Source organism: Olea europaea, chromosome 12 (genome assembly GCF_002742605.1).
Source record: "Olea europaea var. sylvestris chromosome 12, O_europaea_v1, whole genome shotgun sequence".
In the NCBI taxonomy this organism is placed as follows: domain Eukaryota; kingdom Viridiplantae; phylum Streptophyta; class Magnoliopsida; order Lamiales; family Oleaceae; genus Olea; species Olea europaea.
This window is the reverse complement of record NC_036248.1, coordinates 23,926,269-23,950,965: the sequence shown is the minus strand read 5'-3', so window position 1 is coordinate 23,950,965 and position 24,697 is coordinate 23,926,269. Positions and strand designations below refer to the sequence as shown.

Sequence of the window (24,697 nt, the reverse complement as noted above, 5' to 3'; positions counted from 1 at the left end):
TCAAAAATGGCATAAAATGTCTACAGATCTAAAGCGCCATTTCATTAAATTCAATGTTGGAGATCTGGTAATGGTTAAGCTTCCTGATAGAAATGTTCACAAACCAGCAAGAGGGAAGGACTCAAGACTGGAGCCAAAATACATTGGACCATTACCCATCGTGAAGAGGAAGAGTCACATACAGAGTTGAATTCCCTTCATGGTGTAAAATCTACAAGGTCCTTCATGTTAGTGTGCTGAAGCCATACTATGCAGATAAGGAGGACACATCTAAAATGAGGCAAAGTGACCTGTGTTTGAACTGAAGAATGCTGGAAAGAAAGTTGCTGAAGGTATTCTTGACCACCGAATCACTCGAGCTTCTAGAAAAGATCATGAAGAGTACTTGGTCAAATGGATTGGATGCAATAGTGAGGAGAATACTTGGGAAAGAAAAAAGGATCTTAGAGCCTTTAAACCATTAATTAAAGAATACCATGCATTGATGGCATCGAGGACATCGCCAAAACAAATGGGAGAGAATGTCAAGGACCGCAGCTTTACTTAGCCCCTTGACACTATCGCAACCACAGTTTGCCCAACTTCGACCACACATTGTAAATACTAGTTCAAGTTTGAGTTGTAATTTTCTTTTCATTGTAATAGTTATTTCAGTTGTAAAATAGCTCTGATATTAGTAAACATTTATTACGATTCCTCGTCTTTTAAACATTTACTCTTATCACTTAGGTTTTTCTTCTGAATGCTATTATAGGGGGTATTAGTCATTCAAAAATCTTTCAAGCTACTGGTGTCCGTCTCCTGCACCAGCGATTGTAATTTTCTACTTTCGTCAATTGTAATGTTCAGTTTTCATCAATCAATGTTCAATTTACTTTTAATGTATTCAAATCATCTGTTGTAAGCTTCTACAAAATTGTAATCAAATTTTCTTTCGTTCTGACGCGATCGAGAAAAAGCGAAAGGTAGTCTAGTGAAGCAGACTACTGCCACACGATGTCCCTTTCTGTGCCAAGAAGAAAGGCACCCCGTGAACCTTGGGCTCCATTCATCTACAGAGAAACCTTTCTTCCAAGTCACAAGATAAGAGCCATTTCCATGGGAATGAATCTATTACTGAATTTAATGAATTAAACTTAATTAAGGGTTCCGTAGGAGCAAGTCAGAAAGATTGAGGAAGTGCGAGATGCACTAATCGAAAAGAGACTCTCTCTTGACCTGACTTTCCCTATTGGCATTTATCTTTTCTTAGGTTTCAATCGAAAGTTCTGCCACTCTCCTAATCATGAACTATGTTACTTCTGTGACTATTGTGGGCGTTAAGCGAGCTTGACAAAGATAAGTGGGGCCTTAAGCACCGCGAACGTACGTTGAATAGGTAGAGGCTTACCTTTGGTAAGGTTATTAAACTGTTCAACCTTACCCCCGCATGATGATCTTTGTTTCTGCAAAAAATCAATTATTTTTGTAAGTGTCGATAAAAGTTGACGAAATTTGCGACTAAAAGTTGTTAAAAATTGTGGGTTATATGAAACATGTATTTAAAATTAATTGTTAACTTTTATATAAATTTTTATCAACATTTTTAGTTAAACAAAACAATCAATTAAGTTGATTAGTCACATCCTTAATCATGTCTTGCTTACAATTAGGCCTGCTTAACTATACATGTTAAATTCAGAGATTCTTGTTAGAGGGGATTGGGGATTGGGAGGGCTAGAAAGGCTGTTTATCGGCATCTATGCATTTGGTTGGCCTCCCCAAAGCGATCAAGCTAAACCTCCCATTTACTTAACTTCATGTTCAAGTACAGAATTCCCATGATTTTTCACTGTTAATTATTGTGATTACTCAACTATTTTTGAAATGGTGTTGTCTCCTTTATTCTATAAAATACAGTAAAATAAAGTCCAAAACTAATGGCAGATAATGTCATTCCTTTTACAGTCAAAAGAAATAAAGGAAGATAACTTGGGCGGCTGAATCTAGACTATTAAATTAAGCAGTGAATAACTTTACAACAAAGAGATGGCCAGTTTTACAAGATGAAGTGATTACAGCAGTGTTTTTATTTACTTCACATTTAATTACCGATGGAAAACTGAAATTTGGACATGGATAAGTGTTAATCAAACGTTCTTAAATATCAATGGAGTTCTATAAGATATCTCAATATAATAATTTATAATTAAAATATATAAAAGATAGATTGTGATTCGAATAGAATTATCATCTTGCATCAATGTTATGACTAGAGGCTCCTGATAAGTGTATTATGTACACTTATCTTAGCCATCAAAAGTGAGTTTGGAAGTAATTTTATGGACGAGATACTTAACTTTATGTGTTTTTTTATTATTTTAGGATAAAACTCGGTATTGGGCGATAATGGATGAAAATGAACAATAATTTATTTATTTTTTCAAATTTTTGAAAAAACTGAAAAACTTATAAAGTGAGAAAATTGTGAAATACATATCTATTTTTTAATTTTTAATTTTTAAATTTAATAAGTTTTTACCTTTTTTTTGGATATTTGTACAATTATTTGAGGTTGTGAGTTGAGAAAACTATTCAAGGCTATAAAAGTTCATTGAGTAAATCCATCCAAATTTTTTTGCGGGCTATGATTAAGAGAAATAGAGATAGAACTTTATATTTTCATTACTTTTATAAATGAATTCATGCATTTCAGTTGTGCTTCTGATTTTCACAAGTTGAAGATATTGTATTAATTTAGATTTTTTGAAAGAAGAGTAGAAAATCAGATTATGAAAGTGAAGATTTTGAGAACTACTTAAAAGAGTGAATATCTATCATGAGAGTCCAGTAATCTAGGTAATGAAAGAGAAATTCTTATTGTATTCACTATTCCTTGATCACTAATAATTATATGGTAGATTAGGTAGAATGAATGGAATATTTTTGAATGTGATGAGACTTGAGATAATATAGTCCAATTTACATATTTTCTTTTGGAAAGATTATTTGTTAACTGCATATGTGTCACTTAATGGAATTCTCTCAATGTTAATACCTTCAAAATATATAAGTTTCGGACATGTAGAAAGCCAAATATGAGTTGTCTTAGACTTATAATCGACTATCGAAGTTCTTGATAATGAGTTTAGGAACATGGGTCCATTAAGAACGAGATTTATCCCTCTAAAATACACATAACAGTCCAAAAAATGTACTAAGTAAGATTTTGGATGGATATTGGGTCATAAAGTGAGACATTTTACATTTTTTCTTAGTGAGGGAAAAAACTTTGAAGAATATTATTGAAATTGATATTTGTGTGTATCGATGAATCAATTTTAAATAATAAGAGTTGGTTTAAACTTCTAATTCAAATCGGAGTAATCTATCTCTGAGTAGGAACAATTTGTTCGAGCTAGAGCAATTCTATATTCAAGTGGAAGCAATCTATCTCCAGTGAGAGCAATCTATTTTCAATAATTCAATCCCTTACTTATATGAGTAAAAGGAAAAAAAAATGAGGAAAATGATGAAATTAAATATAGAGTACAAAATTCCAACTAATTTGAGATGTGGTGGAACTTCTAATTGGTCTTTAAGTTTATCGAGAACATTCAAGTTTTTGAACACTAAGTAGAAGACTAATAAATTTATGATACATTAGCGTGCTGCTGTAGGCACTCAAAAATAATAAAACCTATACTTCCAAAAAAATGTATGCAGCAGTGGAAGTAAGGATCGTTCCCACAAAAACTGATTAGTCTAATTTTTTCATGTTAATAATAATGGGGGGTTTTGTTTGTGATGAAATCAATTCTAACAAAAAACAATGCAATTTAATAAATTAGATTAAATCAACAGATCGAATCTTAGTCTAAGTCAATATCCACCGTAGGAATTTCAACTGATCATGGATCTATGAATGATTATCAATTCATATTTTTGCATTTATCGCTGGAATTTATTTTTCCTAATTCTCCTTAGTTGTAATTAATCGGAAAACAAGCGATCTAATTAATCATTATTATTAAATAACCCAAGAAAAACACTTAAGATTTAATTTAATAATAGCATGGGAAATTAGAGAAATCGATAAAACAAAACAACAAAATCACAAGCGGTTATGTTTAATCTAGTCAAATATCCTTCCTAGAAATAAATAACCTCTAAAGCAGCGATTAATCAAACTCTAGTTTCTTCATAATGTCAAAGATATCAAACAATTACGTATTTGTTCTTTAAACAAGCAATAGATTGTGATACATGAATATTTAATAGGCATTTTAGAATTCAAATACAACAACCATAAAATCATGCATAGAAGAATACTCAATAGATAAAATATGAATGAAAACAATGAAATTTATTTAGATTTCACAGTTTGAATCGTTCTTAGGCATCAATATCCTTCGACCTAGAGATGAAGTTTAGCAATACATCAATAATCTTTAAGCAAAAAGAGATAAAAGTATATGGTGTCCATTCTTTGTCTCCAAAAAATACGTAGAATATGAGATTTTTAGGTCAAAAAGGAGGTTTCCCTCGTTCTGGCGTCTTTAGGTATATATATGAGGTCAAAAAATATTGTTTCCACGTAGAATTTCATCAGAATAAGGAAACTGACCTGTCACAGAAATTTTGGCTTGTGCTCACGCACCACTTTGTTGTTTTGCTTATGCAAGAATAAAGTCCCGCGCGCACCACTTTATGCCCGTCCGAGCGCGCAATATAAAATAATTTCAATTGTTGCACTTTAATCCCTAAACTTTCATCTTCTCTTTTCTTAGCTTCTTTTTCTTGTTTTCCTTCTTCCAACACTTTGAGTCTTCCAATTGACCTTCAACTCTTTCACTCTTTCATTTCGCCTTCCGGTTCAACTTTTGGATAATTGTGTTTTAGTCCTTCAACTTTTGATTTCTTTCACTTTAGTCATTTTTTGTTCTTTTCTTCTAATTTATGCCATCATTATCCATTTGCAACATAAATCAAAATATAAGGGTACTCGGTACATTTAGGCGTTAATTAATCACAAAAGCATAAGGTAAAGGAATGAAAAATATGACATTTTACATTCCTATAATACATAAAACTCATTTTTTTTTTTTTAGGAAAATGGTTTTAGTCAATATGAGAATATTGAATTAGATAAAAAAAAAAAAAAAAAAGTTCTTTGTAGTGAGATTCACTTCAATACATCGATACTAGCCATGATATTGTGTTTAAGTTTATATTACACCAAATAGACCTAGAGACTATATTTTCATTATCAATTGAGAATTGATTGAAGAGACTTACATATATTGATTTGTGGATTTCATGTTGAAAGCTTTTTAGTATTATTGTAGCTTTATAGTTACACTCATGGCCTAATACAGTCACCTTGACAATGGTACTTGAGTTTTTAAACAATGCTTAAATCTCTTACAAAATTTCGTCATGTGGATGAAAATCATTGTTATATGGAATGGACTGATGGTATGTTGCAATTCTAACTTTGATGTTGATAGCATTGTATTGGCTTAGCATGAGAATGAGTATACCGAGACCATTTTGAAATGGATGTCCTCAATTTTTAGATAAAGGACATGAGTTTAGCAAATTATATATATTGTGTTAAAAAGATTATTCTAGATCCCTTTCTCAATCATAAGATCTATATACTAGAACGATCTATAATATTTATAACTATAGAATTGGTACCTTGTTTATACTACTATATCGAAAGGTGATCACATGAGTTTTGATATATGTCCAATGACTCCATAAGTGCACAACGAAATATCCAAAGAACCATATCTAGTATGATTAGGAGTTAGAAGTATGTTATGATATATACTTATCGTAATATTTGTCATGTCATAGATCTAGTCAGTAGGTATTGATGTTATCCTTAGAAAGGGTATTATGATATTTGAAGGATACTTCTCTAATTATTCTATTTTGTCGTTGAGGGAATAGATTATTATTGGTGTGTGTGTGTGTGTGTGTGTGTGTGTGTGTATATATATATATATATATATATATATATATTGACTAAAGATCAGAGTTAGTAAAGCACAAATAGTAATTAGACTTGTGCACTCTTACAATATAGAATAGCAAGAAGCATATCTTCTAGTATATATAGTATATATCCCGGTAGCTGAAAAAACAATTTAGAATATATGCATTGTGTATCTAATGATACTAATTGATGTGAACTCACATAGCAATAGTAGTTTCAAAACTTAAAAAAGATTGAATCAAACTCATGAAAGTGAAAAAATCAAAGTTTAGAGTTTGACACAAAAATATTGAATCAAGAAACCAACACAATTGCTGACAATATATTGACCCCTTGATAACAAGATTCGATAATCTAACCCAAATTGTTTGAATACCACAAGAAAATGATTTTTGATATGTTCAAAATTTAGTTCAATAAAAAACAAGAAATTGATAGCAAAAAATTGGTCACAAATAATTCTCTCTTATTGAATGAATGAAGGAAGTCATAAAAAAGGAATATAAGTCTAAATATTACAAAAGTTATCGAAAAATAAAATTTTAACATAAACAAAAGATTTCTTAAACCTAGTTAAAACGAAATCAAATTCTAAGGATTATAAAAGATACTAAAAATATAGAGTTTTAACTAAATTATGAAATTTCGCAAAATTGAAAAATTCGTGTGTCCAAGATGTACTATACGGCCGCATGGTACATTGGAATGCAATCGCATAGATGATCATTTTCTCCTCGCTGGCTTTATTGCGTGCAGCTATGCGGCCACATAGTGTTCTCTTCCAACTCCGTTGTCTTAATGCTCGAATCAAGTTGATCTAACGTGTTTCTTCTTCTAAGTCCAATATGAAACTTGTCACTTTGCTCACTATGATCAATGTTTTGTCCATCGTGACTTAAACAATAAACTCATCGCTTCTTTAGCTCTCTTTACTCGCGACCTCATCATCGGCCCTTCTTCAACGATTAATGGATTTTCGCCTAGACTTGTCTTTATTCCTGGGATCACATTATCCCCTCTCTTTGAAAAGATTCGACTCGAATCTGTATCTGCATCAAAGAGAAAAAGATAAAAAAACAACGAAAATGCAAATTATTACAAACTTACTATAACGCCCCGAATTCTAGCAACCCAATATGCTACCAAACATGAATTTCTTAATGTGCTAAAAAAATAAATTTCAATATAATGACATATTCAATAAAAATTGAATAGCATTTAATAAAAGATAAATTTAATTTAATAAAATATGCGGAATGTTTTGGAAATCATATCTTTCATCAAATCATTAATAAAAACTAATTGTAACATACAATAAAATTAGGACTAATTAAATATTATAACGTTACTCCCAACTGAGACTAAATATGAAAAATAATCAAATGCTTTTAAAAGTTTCAATGTCTCCAAAAATTAAAGTAATTCCGTTGGTCTAATAACATATTCATCCACCGCCATCAATAAACCTAATTTTTACATGAAAATTGTAAATAAAGAGGGATGAGTATAACGAATTATACTCAATGAAATGCTTGCTACTCCAGATTCAAATCAAACATGAAACTATACTTAAATTCTCTTACCAACATAAAATGAGAATTATCACATCATTAAAAATGATAATTCTAGCATAAGATGCAAAATAGCGTGAATGCTAACTGATACCCGTAGGTATGCCTTAAAATATATTATGATATCTCCCAAAAGAGCTCTGAATTTAAGTAATTAAATTCACACATAACAACGTATTTGAAAGCTGCGAAAAAATCACTAATAGTACTGAACATCTCACTTTTCAAAGATGAATGTGGAGAACAAAATTGCAGAAAATGAGATTCTTTATTACAAATTCAAAGACTTAATAATGTAAAGAGAAATATAGAGTGGGAGAGAAAGAATGGCCACAGGGTAATTTGTTGGAAAAAATTTGGAGTGAGATAGCAAAGCAATGTCATGCCTTTATATAGTGGTTTGGATTGAAGTCTTTTAAAGGGTTTAGGACTTTAAGTTACCTCTATCAAATAAAAAGTGATAAGTTTTTAATTTGAATTAGTATTAGATTATGATGATGATGATTAGAACTAGTATAAGATATAAGACATATTTTATTTTAAAACAAACAAACAATTTAATAAATACTCAAACTCTTATTGATCAAATGGTGATTAGTTTAACTAATTGAGATAATAGCTAATGATAATATAATATTAACTCCATTCCGTTCCAAATACAAAGTATAGGTTTAAACTAATCTCTTAATTTATATTTTTCTTAATTAAATGTAATCAATCCATTTTCATTCGTAATCATCCTGGCTAAAATTACTATATATGTTAAGATTATATATAAAAATGCCTTTTACATCTTGATTCTTCTATTGATTCTATCTTAATTCAAACTTATCCAAAATATCTTTTTTTTTTTTTTCAATTCTAATATACATAATTAATTGCTATCTATCAAAAGAGTCGAATATTGATATAGTAATTTAGTCTGAATTGATAACTAATATTATTAATTAAGTAGTTTTCTTAATTGACTATAACTCGAGTTTTAACTTATTCAAATTAGCTTTATCTTGAGTCCATAATTCGCTATGTATTATAAGTTTCAAAATGGGCCCAATATTGATAAGGTAATTCAATATTGATAAGGTAATTCTAACTCCTTCAATAATTAGTTGTTTGGCCCACTTAATTAAAAGTATAAAATTTAATACTTATTTTTACTTTGGTACCTCAAATAAAAATAATCATGTAGATGTAAATCAACTATTAGACATAACAAATTGATTTGCATAAAGACTTGACTAGAAATGACATTTCCATTATTTGACAAATATATTATATTCAACATAACTTCAAAAAAATTCGGAGTTCTACAACTTACCCTCCTTAAAATAATTTCTTTCTCGAAATTTACCTTAAGTTAGCGAAAAGTTCAGGATACTTGATTTTCATTTCATCTTCCCCTTCCCAAGTTAACTCTTCCACTCCATGATTACGCTATAGCGACCTGATTAAAGGAATTTCCCTGTTTCTTAGTACATTCTATCTAGTATCTCCATTGGCGTCTCTTCATAGGTTAGATCATGTTGTACATCTAAAGTCTAATGGTTGATTACATGACTAGAATCCTGTAAGTATTTTCACAACATTGATACATGTAAAATGTTATGTACTGCTGAAAGTTCTAGTGGTAGGCCCAGTTTGTCTATATGCCACATCTTCAATTCTTTCTAATATCAAATGGTCTAATAAATCTTGGTCTCAATTTTTCTTTCTTTCTAAATCTAAGTACTCCCTTTATTGGAGCTAATTTTAATAATACTTTCTCGCAAATTTGGAACTCGAGATCCTTTCTCCTTTTATCAACATAACTTTTCCGTCTATCATAAACCGCCTTAATTCTATCTCGAATCTTATCCACATCTTGTACTATTCGATCAACCATCTCGAGTCCTAGGATCCTTTTTTCTCCAAAATCATCTCAATAGATAGGTGATATGCACTTTCTATCATATAGTGCCTCATAAGGTGACATGCCTCTAGTTGTTTGAAATCTATTGTTATAGAAATTCTACTAAAGGTAAGTGTGTTTCCTAGCTGCCACCTAGATCTAGTACATATGTTCTTAACATATCTTCGAGTGTCTGAATTGTCCTTTTGAATTGTCCATTAGTTTATGGGTGATATGCAATACTAAATTTCAATTTTGTTCCCATAGTATTTTGTAGACTTTTCCAAAATTTTGACGTGAATCTCGGGTCTTTATCTGAAATGATAGAAATGGAACCCCATGTAACCTAACTATTTCTTTGACATAAACCTATGCATATTTTTCCATTGTGATTGCCATCTTAGTTGGAAGAAAGTGGCCCGACTTTGTAAGACGGTCCATTATTACCTAAATAGCATTGTTTCCTTTAGCTGATCTTGGAAATCCTATCACGAAATCAATGGTAATGTGTTCCCATTATATCTAGTGGTCTAAGCAACCCTGAAGGTCTTTTATGTTCTGCTTTCACTTGCCGACAGACCATACATTTACTTATAAAGTGTTCTATTCCTCTCTTCATATTTCTCCACCAAAATATATTTCGAAAGTCTTGATACATTTTCTTACCACCAGGATGTGCTGCATAAGGGGTAAAATGTTTTTCTTCAAGAATTTCTTTCCTTAATCCCTCATATTTAGGAACATATAATATGCATTTATACATAAGTACCTTATAATTAGTTATTATAAATCCTTTTTGCTTATCTGTCCCAGCTCCAGTCATGATTTTACATAAAAATGGGTCATTTCTTTTGGGCTTTTCTAATTCTAAGAGTGGGTTGAACTATTAGAGTTGCAAGAAATGCTAACTTCCGTACAGAAGGTGCTCTAGTCTCAAATTTTCAAATTCTTTAACTAAATGTTCTTGAGTGGTTGCTACTTTTCTACTACAAGTATCAGCAACTACATTGGCCTTACCTAGATGGTAAATAATGGTGCAGTCATAGTCTTTGACCAATTCCAACCATCTCCTCTATCTTATATTTAACTTCTTTTGTGTAAAGAAGTATTTGAGACTTTTGTGATCAGTGTATATCTTACATTTACAACCATAGAGATAGTGACGCCATATTTTTAAAGTGTGGACTACTGCTACAAGTTCTCATTTGTTGGATAACTCTTCTCATAAGGTTTTAATTGTCTAGAGGCATAGGCAATAATATTTCCATGTTGCATCAACACACATCCCAAACCTTCTTTAGAAGCATCACTATATATAACAAAAACCTTTTGAACTATCTGGTATTGTCAATATTAGCGCTGAAACCAATCTTTGTTTCAATTCTTGAAACTTACTTTCACACTTATTCGACCATTGGAACTTTACTCCATTTCTAGTTAATTGTGTTAGTGAATCAGCTATCTTAGAAAATCCTTCAATAAATCTCCGTAATAGCTGGCTAGACCAAGAAACTACGAACTTCATCTACATTGGTCGGTCTAGTCTAACTTGTTACAGATTCAACTTTAGTTAGGTCTACCTCGATTCCTTGTGTAGTGACCAAATGTCCAAGGAGGTTAATGCGATATAGCCAAAATTCACATTTTTTGAATCTGGCTCACAACTACTTCTTTCGAAAAGTGTTCATACTACTCTTAACTACTCTTCATGTTGTTGCTCATCTTTTATATATATATCAATATATCGTCGATGAAGACCATAATGAATCAATCTAGATATGGATAGAAAACTCTATTCATTAAATCCATAAAACACGGTTGGCGTATTAGTTAACTCAAATGGCATCACTATGAACTCATATTGCCCGTACCGTATTCTAAAGGTCATTTTAGGGATATCAAAATCCTTTTATCTTGAGTTGGTGATAACCCGATTTCAAATCTATTTTTGAGAACACCTTTGCACCCTTCAAAAGATCCTCTACCCTTGGGAGTGTGTATTTATTCTTTATGGTCTAATGATTAATATCTCTATAATCAATACACATCCTTATTGACCATCTTTCTTTTTAACAAACAATACTGGCACTCCCCATGGAGATACACTGGGTCAGATGAAACCCTTATCCAATAGTTCTTGTAGTTGTATCTTCAAGTCCTGTAATTCTTTTGGTGACGTCCTACAAGGGGCCTTAGATATTGGTGCTGCCGTAGGGGTTAGGTCAATTGTGAACTTTACTTGCCTATCTAACGGTATATCTAGTAAATCTTTAGGAAAAAACATCCACAAACTCCATAACCACCAGTACATCTTCCACTTTTAGTTCGATTTGAGGCTTACTAGTAATATTCAATAAAAATCCTTGACACGCATTCTTTCTCAACATCTTTTTTGTTTTCATTATAGATACCAATCGGGGTAGAGTCCCAATTCTTGTTCCAAAGAATCGAATTTTTTCTTTTCCAGGTTTTCGAAATAGAATATCATTCTCATGGCATCAAATAGTTGCATAATTTCTACCTAGTCAGTCCATACCCAAAATTACATCACAAAGTCTTTTATTCTCAAGAGGTACAAATTTGCCTTTCATACTCTTCATTCGATCTCTAACTCAGCATCTTTAGCCATTTGATTAGTTTTAATGACTTCACCTGAAGGTGTACTAACATCTAAGATGCTATTCATTTTTACTCATTTATTCCCAATCTTATCTATAAAATTTGTAGAAATAAACGAATGCGTGGATCCAGAATCTATGCAGATAATAACAAGTATATTAGAAACTAGTAACATACCTATTGTTACTTCTGTGTCATTTTCTTCATCTTCTCCTGTCAAAACAAACATTTTGGCCTTTCATTTCTTAAGTTGATCACTTTCTCCCCTCTTTTCTAGACATTCTCTAAGGAAATGACCAATCTTACCACAAGCGTAGCATGCCCTTTTTTCCTGAAGGCACTCGACCGAGTGTCACTTGTTGCATTTGGGATATTGAGGATAAGTTTTGTTTGAGTCTGACCAAACCTTTCATTTCTTATTCTGATTCTTACCTTTCTCTTTGTTGTGACCTTGCACTTTCTCTTTATAGAGGACTAGACACTGGTTTGGGTTTTCTTTTCCAATCCTAAACCATTAGAGATTGCTTACACTCGACGTACAACTTTCGCATAAGTAGTATATTGCTGGGCTTCCATGATTTCCTTAATCTCTGATCTTAATCCCATTTCAAACCTTTTAGCCTTCGTTAGCTCAATATTTACCATACGCGGAGCGTTTCTAGAAAGTTGTTCAAATTTTCTTTTATACTCTCCTAGTGGCAAGTTTCCTTTCATGACCTGAAGAAATTCTACCTCCTTTTGATCCTTCAATGGCTGGGGAAAATATTTATCCATCAACGACTCCTTGTACTAGTTGCAAGTGAGTTTATGTTGTTGTTCTATAGTTCTAGTACGTGTTTCCTACTCCCACCAACGTCCAACATCGTCAGTTAACTTGAACTTCACACAAGAAACCTTTTGAGTGTCGTTGCAGTTCATGTGCTCGAAGATCCTTTCAAGTCTTCTCAGCCACTCCTCAGCTGCGAATGATCATCTTTACCATCAAATGATGGGAGTTTAAAATGACGAAACTGCTCAATAATCGAGCTCATGGTTTTGGTACTTCCAGTCGCATTATGAGGTGCTGCTTGAGCTTGCTGCCTGCCCAAGTCTTGCACTGCCCTCGATAAATCTTTGAATATAGTAGCTTGATCTTATTGTCGTCAAGCCATCTCCTTTAAATGAAAATAATTTGTCTTAAGAACTATACAACCATATTACACTCTTCCTATATGTCTATGTTTAGCCATGTCAGTTGTGTATATTATGTTAAATCCAAAGTGTTATGCATTAAAGTTTTAGTCATATGAGAATCTTATTACTAATTGTATAAATCCTACACAAAATACTAATATGCTTAATTAATATACTTCAGAAATAAAATGATGCGTAAGGAAAATTTATAGGATTATAAATTTAATTTGTATGAATGAAAATATGAAGGATAATATCAATAAATACAAATATTCTTCATCTTTTCATGCCTTAAAAATACTGGACAATGGCAAATTGATGATCTATTGGATTCCACGGATCTCGTAACTTATTATTATTACAAATATAAAAGTAATCAGATGAGTGAAGAGTACATTTAAAGGCAAAATTTTATTGTAAGGTGAAGTTCCATTTTACGTACAAATTGGCAAGTTAGTACATTGTGTAACAACTAGAACACATCCCAAAAGAGAGAAATAACAAGATATTTAATTGCATTGAAATGTGTTGTTTAATTAATCAGCTGCAAGTATGGTACCAAATGTCGCTACAATCATCCTAAAAGAAAATGGTAACTGGGTGTATTCACCATGTTTTAACAATTTTCAGTTAATCTAATGTTTCAAATATTAATTTTTTCAGTAATCAACCTTCTTGCAGATGTTATTGCACTGGTTATAGACTCTTATACATTTTAGCTTTGGAGCTGTTACTCCAACCACCTCTCTTGTTTTAACTTTTGATCCTAGGCTGACTTAGACGTTAGTAAAGTGAAAATTGTTTATGTTTTCTTTTGGTTCACAATATCCTTATGATGCTTGAAATTGATAAATTGAGATTGTTGTGTAATATTTTGCACACTATAGTTTATCTTAGATTTTTTTATGCAAGTATTCTTTGATTTTGTGGTGATTTTCTCATTTTAGTTTGTGGGATTTTAGCTAGATAAGTATTGTTGTTGGAAATTATTGAGAATTTTCATTTAGACTTTATTTGAATTCTGAGGAAATGGTGATGCACAGTTACTTGTAGGCTTCATTATTTTGCCATTGTATATACAGAACATTTACAATGATAGTGTCGTATTTTTGCTTTCCAATTTGTTATGACTTTTCCCTACCTCAAACTCATGTCATACTGTCAAATTTCTACAGAAGAATCGCAACCATGGATATCAAACTGGATTTTGTTCTTCCAACGTTCTTCAATTTTATCTCACTGCATCTTATAGGTAGCAGTTTAAAGTTTTATAAAAAGATTAATTCTAATTTTGTGTCAGCTTTATCACAAGGTTGATTTGGTTATTGTATGGATATGTCATTGTTGATATCAATATTTCAACTTTTCCATGAACCTCTTTTTCTAAATTGCCTAGGGCTAAAGGGTTAGAGACCTGTCTGAATGTTGACATTTCACTAGGAAAAAGTAACTTATTCGAACATATTTTGATAGATTAATTTTTACTTAAAAGTAAATTTTACATACTTTTAAGCTTCTCTCGATATGTTCATGTACTAATGGCCAGTGCAAGAAACTGATTTTACTCTTATAGCTTTTTGATCTCTCGCTTCTTCGGCATTTTTACCATTCAAAATGACGAGAAGTTGCTTTATTTTCTAAAGGTGAAAAATAAGTTAGGTAGACTTTAAAAGACCGACTCTAGACTTGCATACGTGACGCTATTACGTAGCCAATTATACTATGGCATGTGCTGCTCACTATTAGTAAAGAAAAAATTGATTCAAGGTGGAATCCATGTAGACTCCATCTTCGTCGCAGCATAAAAGGCATCATCGTCATTGAATCAGAGAAAGAAAAAGTTATTAATATCGAGTTCACGACATGAAAATTAAGACCTGGCAGTTGTTGCTTCAAAAGAAAATGAGAAGTTTTTTGTGGATTATGTGTGATAATTTGGCTGCTATGAGGATTTTGGGAGAAGGAGGAGAACGAAACAACTAGAGAAGTCGATTGCGATGGTGACGAACAGATAAATGGAGAAATGAGATGGCTATAGAGAAATGATAGATTTGGGTATGGAAGGGAAATTGATAGGTGGATAATAGATACGCGAAAGTGATTGAGGGGGGAGAGAGAGAGATGTATAATATATTTTAATTATTATACACCTGATTTGTGAAATTTTTTTACAAGTTTGTTAAATTTGAATTCAAATTCTTATAGTATTTTATTTATGTACTTTTGATAAAACTCTTACCTGGTTCAGCTAAAAAACTGATTAAATCAACGATTATTTTTTAACCAAATATAAATTTTTAATTTTACATTTTATCAACTTTTATAACAATCTACTAAAAATTTGAATTTTATTTAAACGGAAGAGGGGCCAAGACATAAATTTCAAATATGGTTGGTTTGTCGTTTTCGGGTTATTTTTCGTGTTTCGTTTTCGAAAACTCGGAAAACGCGTTTGGTTCGTCGTTTTCAAAAACGAGTTAAAATTTATAACTGAAAACGCAAAACGACTTTTTATCATTTTTAGCATTTTCAGTTATAAATTGTCAAAATACTCAAAACGCAAAAAACAGATCGTTTTCAAAAAAACTAAAAATCATTTTAAAAATAAAAATAAAAAATGAAAATACAAACCAACTGTTACCTAACTTGCGCAATTTCCTCAAAATTCAATTGCGGTTATCGTTTTATGGACCCAGTGTTACGGCCCAAAACACATCTAGGCACGCCACATTTGACGCTAAAATCCAAACCAATTGCATATTGCCACTCTCTAGGGTTTTCCTCTCTGCTCATCTCTTTTCCGCACCGGCACACACTGAACGGGTGTGGAAAGCAGCGCGCGAAAAGATGAAGACGATACTCTCATCGGAAACTATGGATCTCCCTGACGGAGTGAATATTAAGGTGAAAGCGAAGGTGATCGAGGTGGAGGGTCCTAGGGGTAAGTTGACCCGAGATTTTAAGCATTTGAATCTGGATTTTCAGCTAATCACAGATGAGGAGACCGGGAAACGGAAGCTAAAGGTCGACGCCTGGTTCGGGTCCAGAAAGACCACCGCTGCCATCCGCACAGCTCTCAGCCACGTCAACAATCTCATCACCGGTGTTACTAAGGGATACCGCTATAAGATGCGGTTTGTGTATGCTCACTTTCCGATCAATGCTTCCATCTCTAATGGAAGCAAGTCTATTGAGATCCGTAACTTCCTGGGCGAGAAGAAGGTATTTCTTCAATTATTTTTACGCATCTGTGAATGCTTTAGATTATATGTAATTTATGTTAATGATTAATTTGTTTTCATTTCCATTGGCCTCTTTATTTGCGAATGGTTAATTTGAAGTGACATTTCTTTTTTTCTTTTTTAAATTGATTCAGCGTGGATTTTTATATTGGTTATATTTAGTAACTTATCTGGGATTCTTCCATTTTTGTATCTGAGTTATTTGGAAGAGAAAATGACCATTTTTTCAATACCCATAGTACTGTAGTAAGTACCTTTGTTAAGCTGTGATTTTGGAAACTTTGTTTTATTTGCTTCCATTTTGTGGTTTTACTCTGTTATTCGATTTTTCGGAGATTATATCAGTTATTTGTTATTTGCCCCTGTACTGTGAGGCTCAAGTCAAAGACTCTGAGCTTTTATACACTACAATTGAGTATGTGGTGCTTTGAAGCTTATTCTTGAAGTATGTATTAATGTTGATTTCTATCATTTATAAAGTCGAAATTACATAAGAACAGATTGGCAATACTTTTATGTTTTTATTCTTGTATTAGGAAAAAGTTGTGGTTCTTGTTTGCAGTGAAAATTATTTGTCTCAGATGTTGCAGTGTCATTCTAGATTCTTGCTGATTGCTATCTGAATTTGTTCACATGCTAATTAAGTCCGCAGAAATGTTGCTTGTATATGAGCTTGTTGGGACTGAATCTGATTTTAGTTTGTCATTAACTTGTTGATTACATCAGGTTAGGAAGGTGGAAATGCTTGATGGTGTCTCTATTCTCCGATCTGAGAAAGTTAAGGATGAATTGATCTTAGATGGGAATGACATTGAGCTTGTTTCACGATCCTGTGCATTGATAAACCAGGTAATACATGCTTGCATTTACATTGATGGATATGTGGTTGCAGGTGGTTGATATTTGTACATATGTTTAATGCACATATTAAGCACCTGTATTTGAGTCCCCCTTTTTTGCTAAGAATGCATTTTTGAATATTAGATTGGTAGGGAATGTGTGATTAAAAAATGAATAATGCTAAGTGTACATTTCATGCTTTACATCTTTTTTGACATCTAAATCGAATGGTGTGTTCGACGTGAGACAATGGTGTCAAATATGATGTACATGTAGCATGCTTATTAAAATAAGAAAAAGACTTGGGTTTGCGTGTAATATTATTTTATTGAAGAATGTGTGGTTGAAAAGAAAAGAGAAAAAATGTATTTCGAAAATAACGAGATCAAACAAGGGCTAAATTGTGCATGCACTCTACAGTATTCATAATGTTCTTGTTGAAGCTAATATTATTTGCTGAGACTGCTGTCTGTGTTTGATTTGACAGAAATGCCATGTGAAGAACAAGGATATCCGGAAGTTCCTTGATGGTATCTATGTGAGCGAGAAGGGAACCATAGTTGAGGAAGAGTGAGTGGCTTTGTTGTTAGAATGACTTTTGGGGGTTATTTTTTGTTTGGTTGTTAACCTTGTTTTAGTTTACGTGGAGACTTCCATAGGACTGAATCTACAATTTTGTGGTGATTTGAGATTTAAATTTGGAACTCTTGGTGTTTCTGCTAAATGTAATTTCTTTTGTGTTTGTACACTTGTGAGCTTTTTATGTTCACGTTCAGTCATGTGGGGCTATATTTATTGGATTTTTCTAGTTGTACAACCGGGGTTGAGGCTAACATCCTCACGGGAGGGGGGCTCATGGTTTTTTTTTAATTCATCGTGGGCCTCTTTTTTATGTGTGTGGTTGTCAATCCTAGTTTTACATGTAGCACTTCCATATTTTGTACCCATCCAAACTTGGCTGGCAAGCCTCTCGAGGCGTCAGTCCATCCATGTTCCATGGGCACTTTCCCTAACACTTTCTCATGATGTTTGATGTGTAAGGCTGCCAATTCTTGTGTCGACGAGTCGATATGTTGATGCATCCACTTGGGTAAGCTTCTTCCATTGGCAGACTTCTATCAACGTTCACAGTATATCTCGTCTGGAACGCAAACTACGCCCTCACTACTTCTGTAAATTTTAAGTATATGAAACACACGTCCTATGAAATATTTAATGAAATTTTCTGAAATTAATCAACATAAGAAGAGCATTGGTATTTAATAACCAAGAATCTTATATTGTCTTCATCTCAAAACAATTTGCTCAACTTGAAGACGGTAATTACAAATATGTATTTCATGACTTCAAAAAGTAAATAAATAGTTATTGAGGTAAAATTATTGCTCATATGTATATAACTATTTTTTTGTTGAGAGTATATTCAATTTCTTAATTTTCAAATTTATCCATATTTTTATCAACAAATATGAATTACTCTTATCTAACCTTTATTCAATGTATGGGTATATTAAAAAAATGTAAGCAGTTCCAAAATCCCTTTTTCTCAGACGAAAAAAAAAAACAATTTTTATTATTTGTCAAATGGGGATTAATATTATGCTTTGATTAAACCACAACAATAATATAATCTTTAATTTTACCGCAAAGTATAAACTTTAAAAGCAATAAATTAAAATGGCGTGATCAATTAAGCAACTGAGCAGTAAGATACTAATTACTTCTCGCTCCCTTAAAGATTAGCTTGTTTCCCTTTTTGCATGTCTTAAATTATACAATAAAGGCATTAGTACAGGAAAATTTTAACAGAATTCATATTTATAATCAGGCTATTTTTTATTTTATTTTTTATCTTTCAATGATGTTGCGCTAAGTGTTGTTTGTAAGACTTTTTTGTCAAAAAAATGTGTACATGTAGTAATGTTTTAAATTATATCCTTTTTTTTTGTTGAGAGTATAGTTGCTTTTTTTTAGTTTTTTAAATATGATCTTATTTAATATATTTTACTATGAAATTATGAATTATTACTCCTACTTAAATCATTAAATTAAAATTACTTTTTAATTTTCTGGATTCTACTCATTTGGATTTTGGTATAAAATATGTTGGGTTTATCCAGAAGGACACGTTGAACATTTGGACTTCGGTTTAAAATAGGGATAATTGCAGCAAAGGTCTCGAGCTTTAACTTTTTTGTAGACTTCATCATAATCTTCAATTTGTTCAAATAAAGACCCCTAACCTTTGTGAAATTAGAAGCAAAGGTCCAAATGAGTGGAAATCATGAGTTTCACTATTAGTTGGCATGAGAGAGAGAGAGAGAGAGAGAGAGAGAGAGAGAGGATATTTTGACAAATTTAAATTGGGACATTTTAGATAATCACGTATTAATAATTAAAATAATTATATTAAACCCCTGAAAGATTAAAAAAAAACACACACACACACACACACTTCGTCCCCACTTACCACCCCCCAAATACTTAAATCTTTTTCAAGGGGTGATCATGTGAGCAAAACCCTACTTGATCGGCAAATCAAGATTATCAAAATACATCAAAAAGGCTTTCCAGTTAATTCGTGGAATAATGATTAGGGTGTTGCGGGAAACTCCCAGGAACTTGAAAATTTGTTAAGGAACACTTCAGAAAAGGGGTTGATTAAATTCTGGTGAAATTTAGACAAGAATTTGATGGTATTAAGGATCAACCTATGATTATTGATTTGTTTACTGATCTTTATAAGTATTTGGAGAGGAATGGAACTCCTTGTGTCAATCATCTTTGTTTCTCGAAATTCAGAAAGGGGAATCATGAAGAAGAAGAAGAAAGCAAAAATCATGGGCACTTGATGAAGATTGCACAAAGGTTGAAGAACCTAATTGACTAAATTGATCAAATGGCAAATTTGGTTTTGCCTTGGAAAATTAGTTAATTGTTCAGTATCTTTTTTGTGAATTTTTTTTTTTTTTTTTTTTGTTGAGAGTTTTGGGGAAAAAAATTTGGGGTAATAAAGGTTTTCTTTTATTGGACTGTGGTTGATGAAACAAAAGACAAATGAAGAGGAAAATGAGTAAAATTGGAATCTAAGAGCAGAGGTTGGAGGATTGAGCAACCACATGAAAGCATCTTCAACATTGTAGGGGTGGGATGTGTTGAAGAAGATGAAGTATTTGGGGGTAATAGTGGAGCATTTTTTTTTTATCTTAATTAATTTTAATGATTAATATATGATTGACGAAAATGTCCCATTTAAATTAGTCAAAATATCCAATTTTTTTTATTTTTTAGGTCAACTAACAGTGGAATTCAAGAACATTTGGATCTTTGCTACTAATTTCTCAAAGGTTAGGGGTCTCTATTGATACAAGTTAAAAGGTTAAAGTCTATAAAAAAAATTAAAGAATAGGCACCGCTGCTGCAATTATTTCTTTAAATAGTTTGTGGACACGTTGAACCGGATTTTGGTTTAAAATATGTTTGGGTTCATCTAGAAGAAGGACACGTTGAACCCTTCGATTTAGACCAACAACTACGGAATTAAACAAGTCGGAGTACGGAAAGAGACCTTATTTTATTTGGGTGACTCTCACTATAAAAGGAACCTCTGTATACATAGTTTGCAAGTTAAACAGAAATGGCAGTTAATTTGCAGAGCCGGAGACTGGCGACCTTCGCTAAGCGATTTCTCCGTCAGACCACTCCTTCTAATTCCCTTCTCATTCCATCATACCCTCTCACCAGGTATCTATATCCTATTACGTGTTGTGAAAAAGTGCTATGGTTTATGCGTATCAGTGGCTATGAATTTCCTAGGACTTCACAAATGGTTTCGGTAACTTGGGGGGTGGGGTGGGGGTGTTGCATAAACAGGTTTAATTTTATCGTTTTCATGTTAAATTTTCTTTAAAGAAAAGTGAAGTTTTATCGATTAGAGTTCAATTTTCACAGAATTTTGGTGGAATTAATATGATTTTTTTTTTCTATTTTGTTTTTCCGGCTGGAAGATTCGGATATTTCCTGTAGTTTTTTTAAATATATTAAAATATTCCTTTCTTAATTGGTAGGTTAATATTAATTTAGATAATATTTTTATACTATTGATTATTCCTTTTTCATTTTATTGTGTAGGAAAAATTATTTTAATCAATTAATTTTAAAATTAAGAAATTTATATCTGGCTTTTCTTGGTATGGGTTTGAATGTGTCGGTTTGCTATTGTTTAAGTCTGCAAAAATCTGGATTAAATCCATTTCCTGGTACAAAATACAATTAGGCCGGTGCTTTGTTTGTAATGTACTGCTAATTGAATAAGCACCTATTGTACTACAGAAATCTTACACTAGTTGGGATCTAGCAACTGAGTACTTGTATATAAATTGTAAATTAGCTGCGACTTATGGCACATATCAACTGAAATGAAAAGCTTTGGCACTTTTACATCCCATTGACACTACATTTGCGTTTATATATTTCTACTTGGCTTCTCAGGTTTACGACCATCTCCTTTAGCGATGTAGCTGTTAAAATTATGCTAATAAATAGTGTTCAAATTGTACATTCGGAGTCATTCTCTAGTTATGAATTTGATAGATGCTAAGTGTTGATCAAATCTGTTATCTAATTTAGCTTCCTCGTAAGCAATGAAGATAAAAGGGAATAATAGAATGTTCTGTATTACAAACGCGTTTGCAAAACAGAGTAGTAACATGGATTTAACATACAAGCCTCTCTGCTCTAAATACTTGTATGGAAGCACAACTATATAAAGAAATTAGTTAGCTGTTCAATTATAAGAGGAGGAGCAAATGGTGGAGAGCAAGATATGCGGAAGAGACTCAAGCTACCAAAAGGCTAAGGCAAGTTATTAGCTTTAGTACTTCAATGCTTGAAACTTATATTAAGCCAATATAATTGTTGTTATTTTATACGCGTTCGCTTCTCTTACCTAACATCATGGGTGGAAACCGTGGAGGATTTTTGTGTTGTTTTCCTTATAATGAGATGAATCTGTTTGGCCAAGACTGATCACTGCTTATTAAATGGGCCGGATTCCTTGACATGTGATGAATGCCAATAACTCGTAATTGTCCTTGCCATTAGGGCACGCTGTTTAGGTTTTATGCACCTGACTCTGAAGAAATGGGGTAGAAAACTGAAAGTTGAGTGAAGTGAGGCCCAATTATTTCCTTGATATCTGATGACTGCCAGGTGGTTGATTACGAAATGCTATCAACGCATTTATATATTTGTTTTTGGTTCTTATCATTTGCATGTTGCCTTGATATCAGATTTGTGATGTAAAAATTTATCCCGATTTGCAGGGGTGTGCATGTTTCTGTGTACAGCAAGAATGTTGAGGAGAATGTAGTTGAGGAGAATGCCCAAGCAGCTGCAGTCCCGGATGATGTAATCTCTCCTCTATCTGACGAATACTGGGAACCTCACCCTGAGACCGGGGTGTTCGGCCCTGCAACTGATAATGATAAATCAGCTATGGGTGGGGAACCTCTAAGTGCTAATGGTGATTCAGTGTTGGAGAAGAAGGCCTTTTTCCGTCCTCTCGAGGATTTGGACGTACCACCCCCTGAGTTGCGGGGGGGAATTGAAGACAGTTCTACAATAGATAAGGCTTAATATAATGTAGTGAATGTCCACAGGTGCTGTGCAGTAGAATAGTACTATCTGCTATAATGTTGATAGTAGTTGCTTATAATGTAATGCTTTTGTTATCTAACTGGTGGTTTACTTTGTCGCGGACATGGTTTTGGCATCTTTCTTTGCTATGGAAATACATGTTTTGATAATTTCGTCTTGGGGATTGGTTTCCAAATTGAGTTGATTATCCTGCATATATATGTGAAAGTGAAGTGGGAGATTTAAGAAACTTAGAACTAGATCTTGTTTTCTCTGGCTATCTGGTCTCAAACCGTGTCCATAGTTTTGGTCACTAGGAGAAGCTGTATTTACCTATCTGAACTGTTAGTTCATGTGATTGGTATGCACTTTGGTTACCGGAGAAAATGCAACATCAACTAGCCCGGTTAATTTTGTTGACATAATAGTTAAATCAAGATGATGCTGCTTGGAAAATAACATATTTGGAAAATCTCTCTATCCTTTAAACCGTTCATGTATTTGATAATTGTAGTTGGAGAATCTCCTTCTTCATAGACAGGATTGATTTTGTCTAATGACTTCCAGAATTTCAGAGACCAAAACAATTGTTACACCTCAAATTTGTATGGGATCCATGTAATCGTTACGTAAGAGGCAGGGATCACACAGGCGTGAACTTTTGATTTTCTTGCCACGCTTATAGCCCAAATTTTGTCGTGTAGGCCATTACAATTTATCCTCCACCAAGCCATTAAAATTCATAAGGTTAAAGCGTTGTGAATGGTCAGGGAAATTAACGAGAAGCGAGATCCAATTACGTGAATGCATTCCCTAAGACCATCCTTTGCAGGGAGGAAAGCAACATCTTGATTAGGACAAATGTAAAGATTTAGGGTTCCATTTTAAAAGGTTAACCTTATTAAGAAAAATAGCCTAAATTATTATAGATTGGTCTTTGTTTTCACCTTTAATCGATGTGAAATTTGGGTAATGCTATACGTACATTAAGGTATTCATACGGTGTTTATACCTTTGCAGGGAGGGGATTCATTTCAAATAAAATACAATTTATCCGAAGTGGAGGACCCCTTCCATGTGAGGAGATGGACATCAGTATGAACACTGCATTATGTACAGATGACATATTTCATGAAATTTTATCCCTTAGCATGTCTTCTCAAGATGGTGGTCGTTTGAGACCAATTTTGAAATTCGCATACTCATTTTTTTTAGTCTTAATTGAATCAAATTGCTCGTTAGAGCTTGATTGGCCCTGATATCATGTCAAAATTTGGGGTTTCATTTTTAAAAGATTAATCTTATTAAGAGTAGCCTAAAATCTTATATATTGGTCCGTGTTTTTATCTTTAATCGGTGTGGGATTTTATTCCTTAACAACAAGTTGGTCACCAATGGGTTTGTGTAGGAAGCAACTTATTCCCAATGGGGGCATCAAAGCTAGTCCTGGTGAAGAAAAAGATGTCTACTATTCGAATTTTAACACGGCATGCCTAAGGGATAAGTTTTTTCACTCCCTCAGATTGACTAGCTTGCCGATGCGATCTTCATTCACAATCTAATTAGCTTCATGGATGCCTATTCAAGATACAATAAAAACTCCATGAATGGGCTAGGCGAAGAGCATGCCTCTTTCTTATTAAAAATTTAAAATAATAAAATAAAAAATGAAAGAAATAAGAGACAAGAAAATTGAATCTTCTTCCTCCAATCCCCAACCCCCACCCACGCCAGAAATAAT

At 32.8% G+C, this 24,697-nt stretch overlaps 2 protein-coding genes across 3 annotated transcripts; both read left to right on the top strand.

The window, feature by feature from the left end:
• Nucleotides 1-15,951: 15,951 nt before the first annotated feature.
• LOC111406143 (60S ribosomal protein L9) lies at nucleotides 15,952-18,121 on the top strand. Its single transcript, XM_023035370.1, has 3 exons — nucleotides 15,952-16,459; nucleotides 17,206-17,328; nucleotides 17,807-18,121. The coding sequence occupies exons 1-3, from the start codon at nucleotides 16,085-16,087 to the stop codon at nucleotides 17,891-17,893; spliced, it is 585 nt and encodes a 194-aa protein (XP_022891138.1). The 5' UTR covers nucleotides 15,952-16,084; the 3' UTR covers nucleotides 17,894-18,121.
• Nucleotides 18,122-20,821: 2,700 nt separating this feature from the next.
• LOC111406142 (late embryogenesis abundant protein At5g17165-like) lies at nucleotides 20,822-23,134 on the top strand. 2 transcript variants are annotated; one of them, XM_023035368.1, is made up of 2 exons: nucleotides 20,822-21,063; nucleotides 22,644-23,134. In XM_023035368.1, exons 1-2 carry the CDS (start codon nucleotides 20,957-20,959, stop codon nucleotides 22,954-22,956), a joined length of 420 nt encoding a protein of 139 aa, XP_022891136.1. In that variant the 5' UTR covers nucleotides 20,822-20,956; the 3' UTR covers nucleotides 22,957-23,134. The 2 variants fall into 2 exon arrangements, with proteins under 2 accessions (XP_022891136.1, XP_022891137.1); XM_023035369.1 differs by having other exon boundaries at nucleotides 20,929-22,530.
• Nucleotides 23,135-24,697: the final 1,563 nt, after the last annotated feature.

Excerpts from the sequence above, each read along its gene's own strand:
- LOC111406143 (XM_023035370.1), top strand. The coding sequence starts at position 16,085 with ATGAAGACGATACTCTCATCGGAAACTATGGATCTCCCTGACGGAGTG. Across the intron at positions 16,460-17,205 it reads ACTTCCTGGGCGAGAAGAAG|GTTAGGAAGGTGGAAATGCT; the intron begins GTATTTCTTCAA and ends TGATTACATCAG. Across the intron at positions 17,329-17,806 it reads CCTGTGCATTGATAAACCAG|AAATGCCATGTGAAGAACAA; the intron begins GTAATACATGCT and ends TTGATTTGACAG.
- LOC111406142 (XM_023035368.1), top strand. The coding sequence starts at position 20,957 with ATGGCAGTTAATTTGCAGAGCCGGAGACTGGCGACCTTCGCTAAGCGA. Across the intron at positions 21,064-22,643 it reads CCATCATACCCTCTCACCAG|GGGTGTGCATGTTTCTGTGT; the intron begins GTATCTATATCC and ends CCCGATTTGCAG.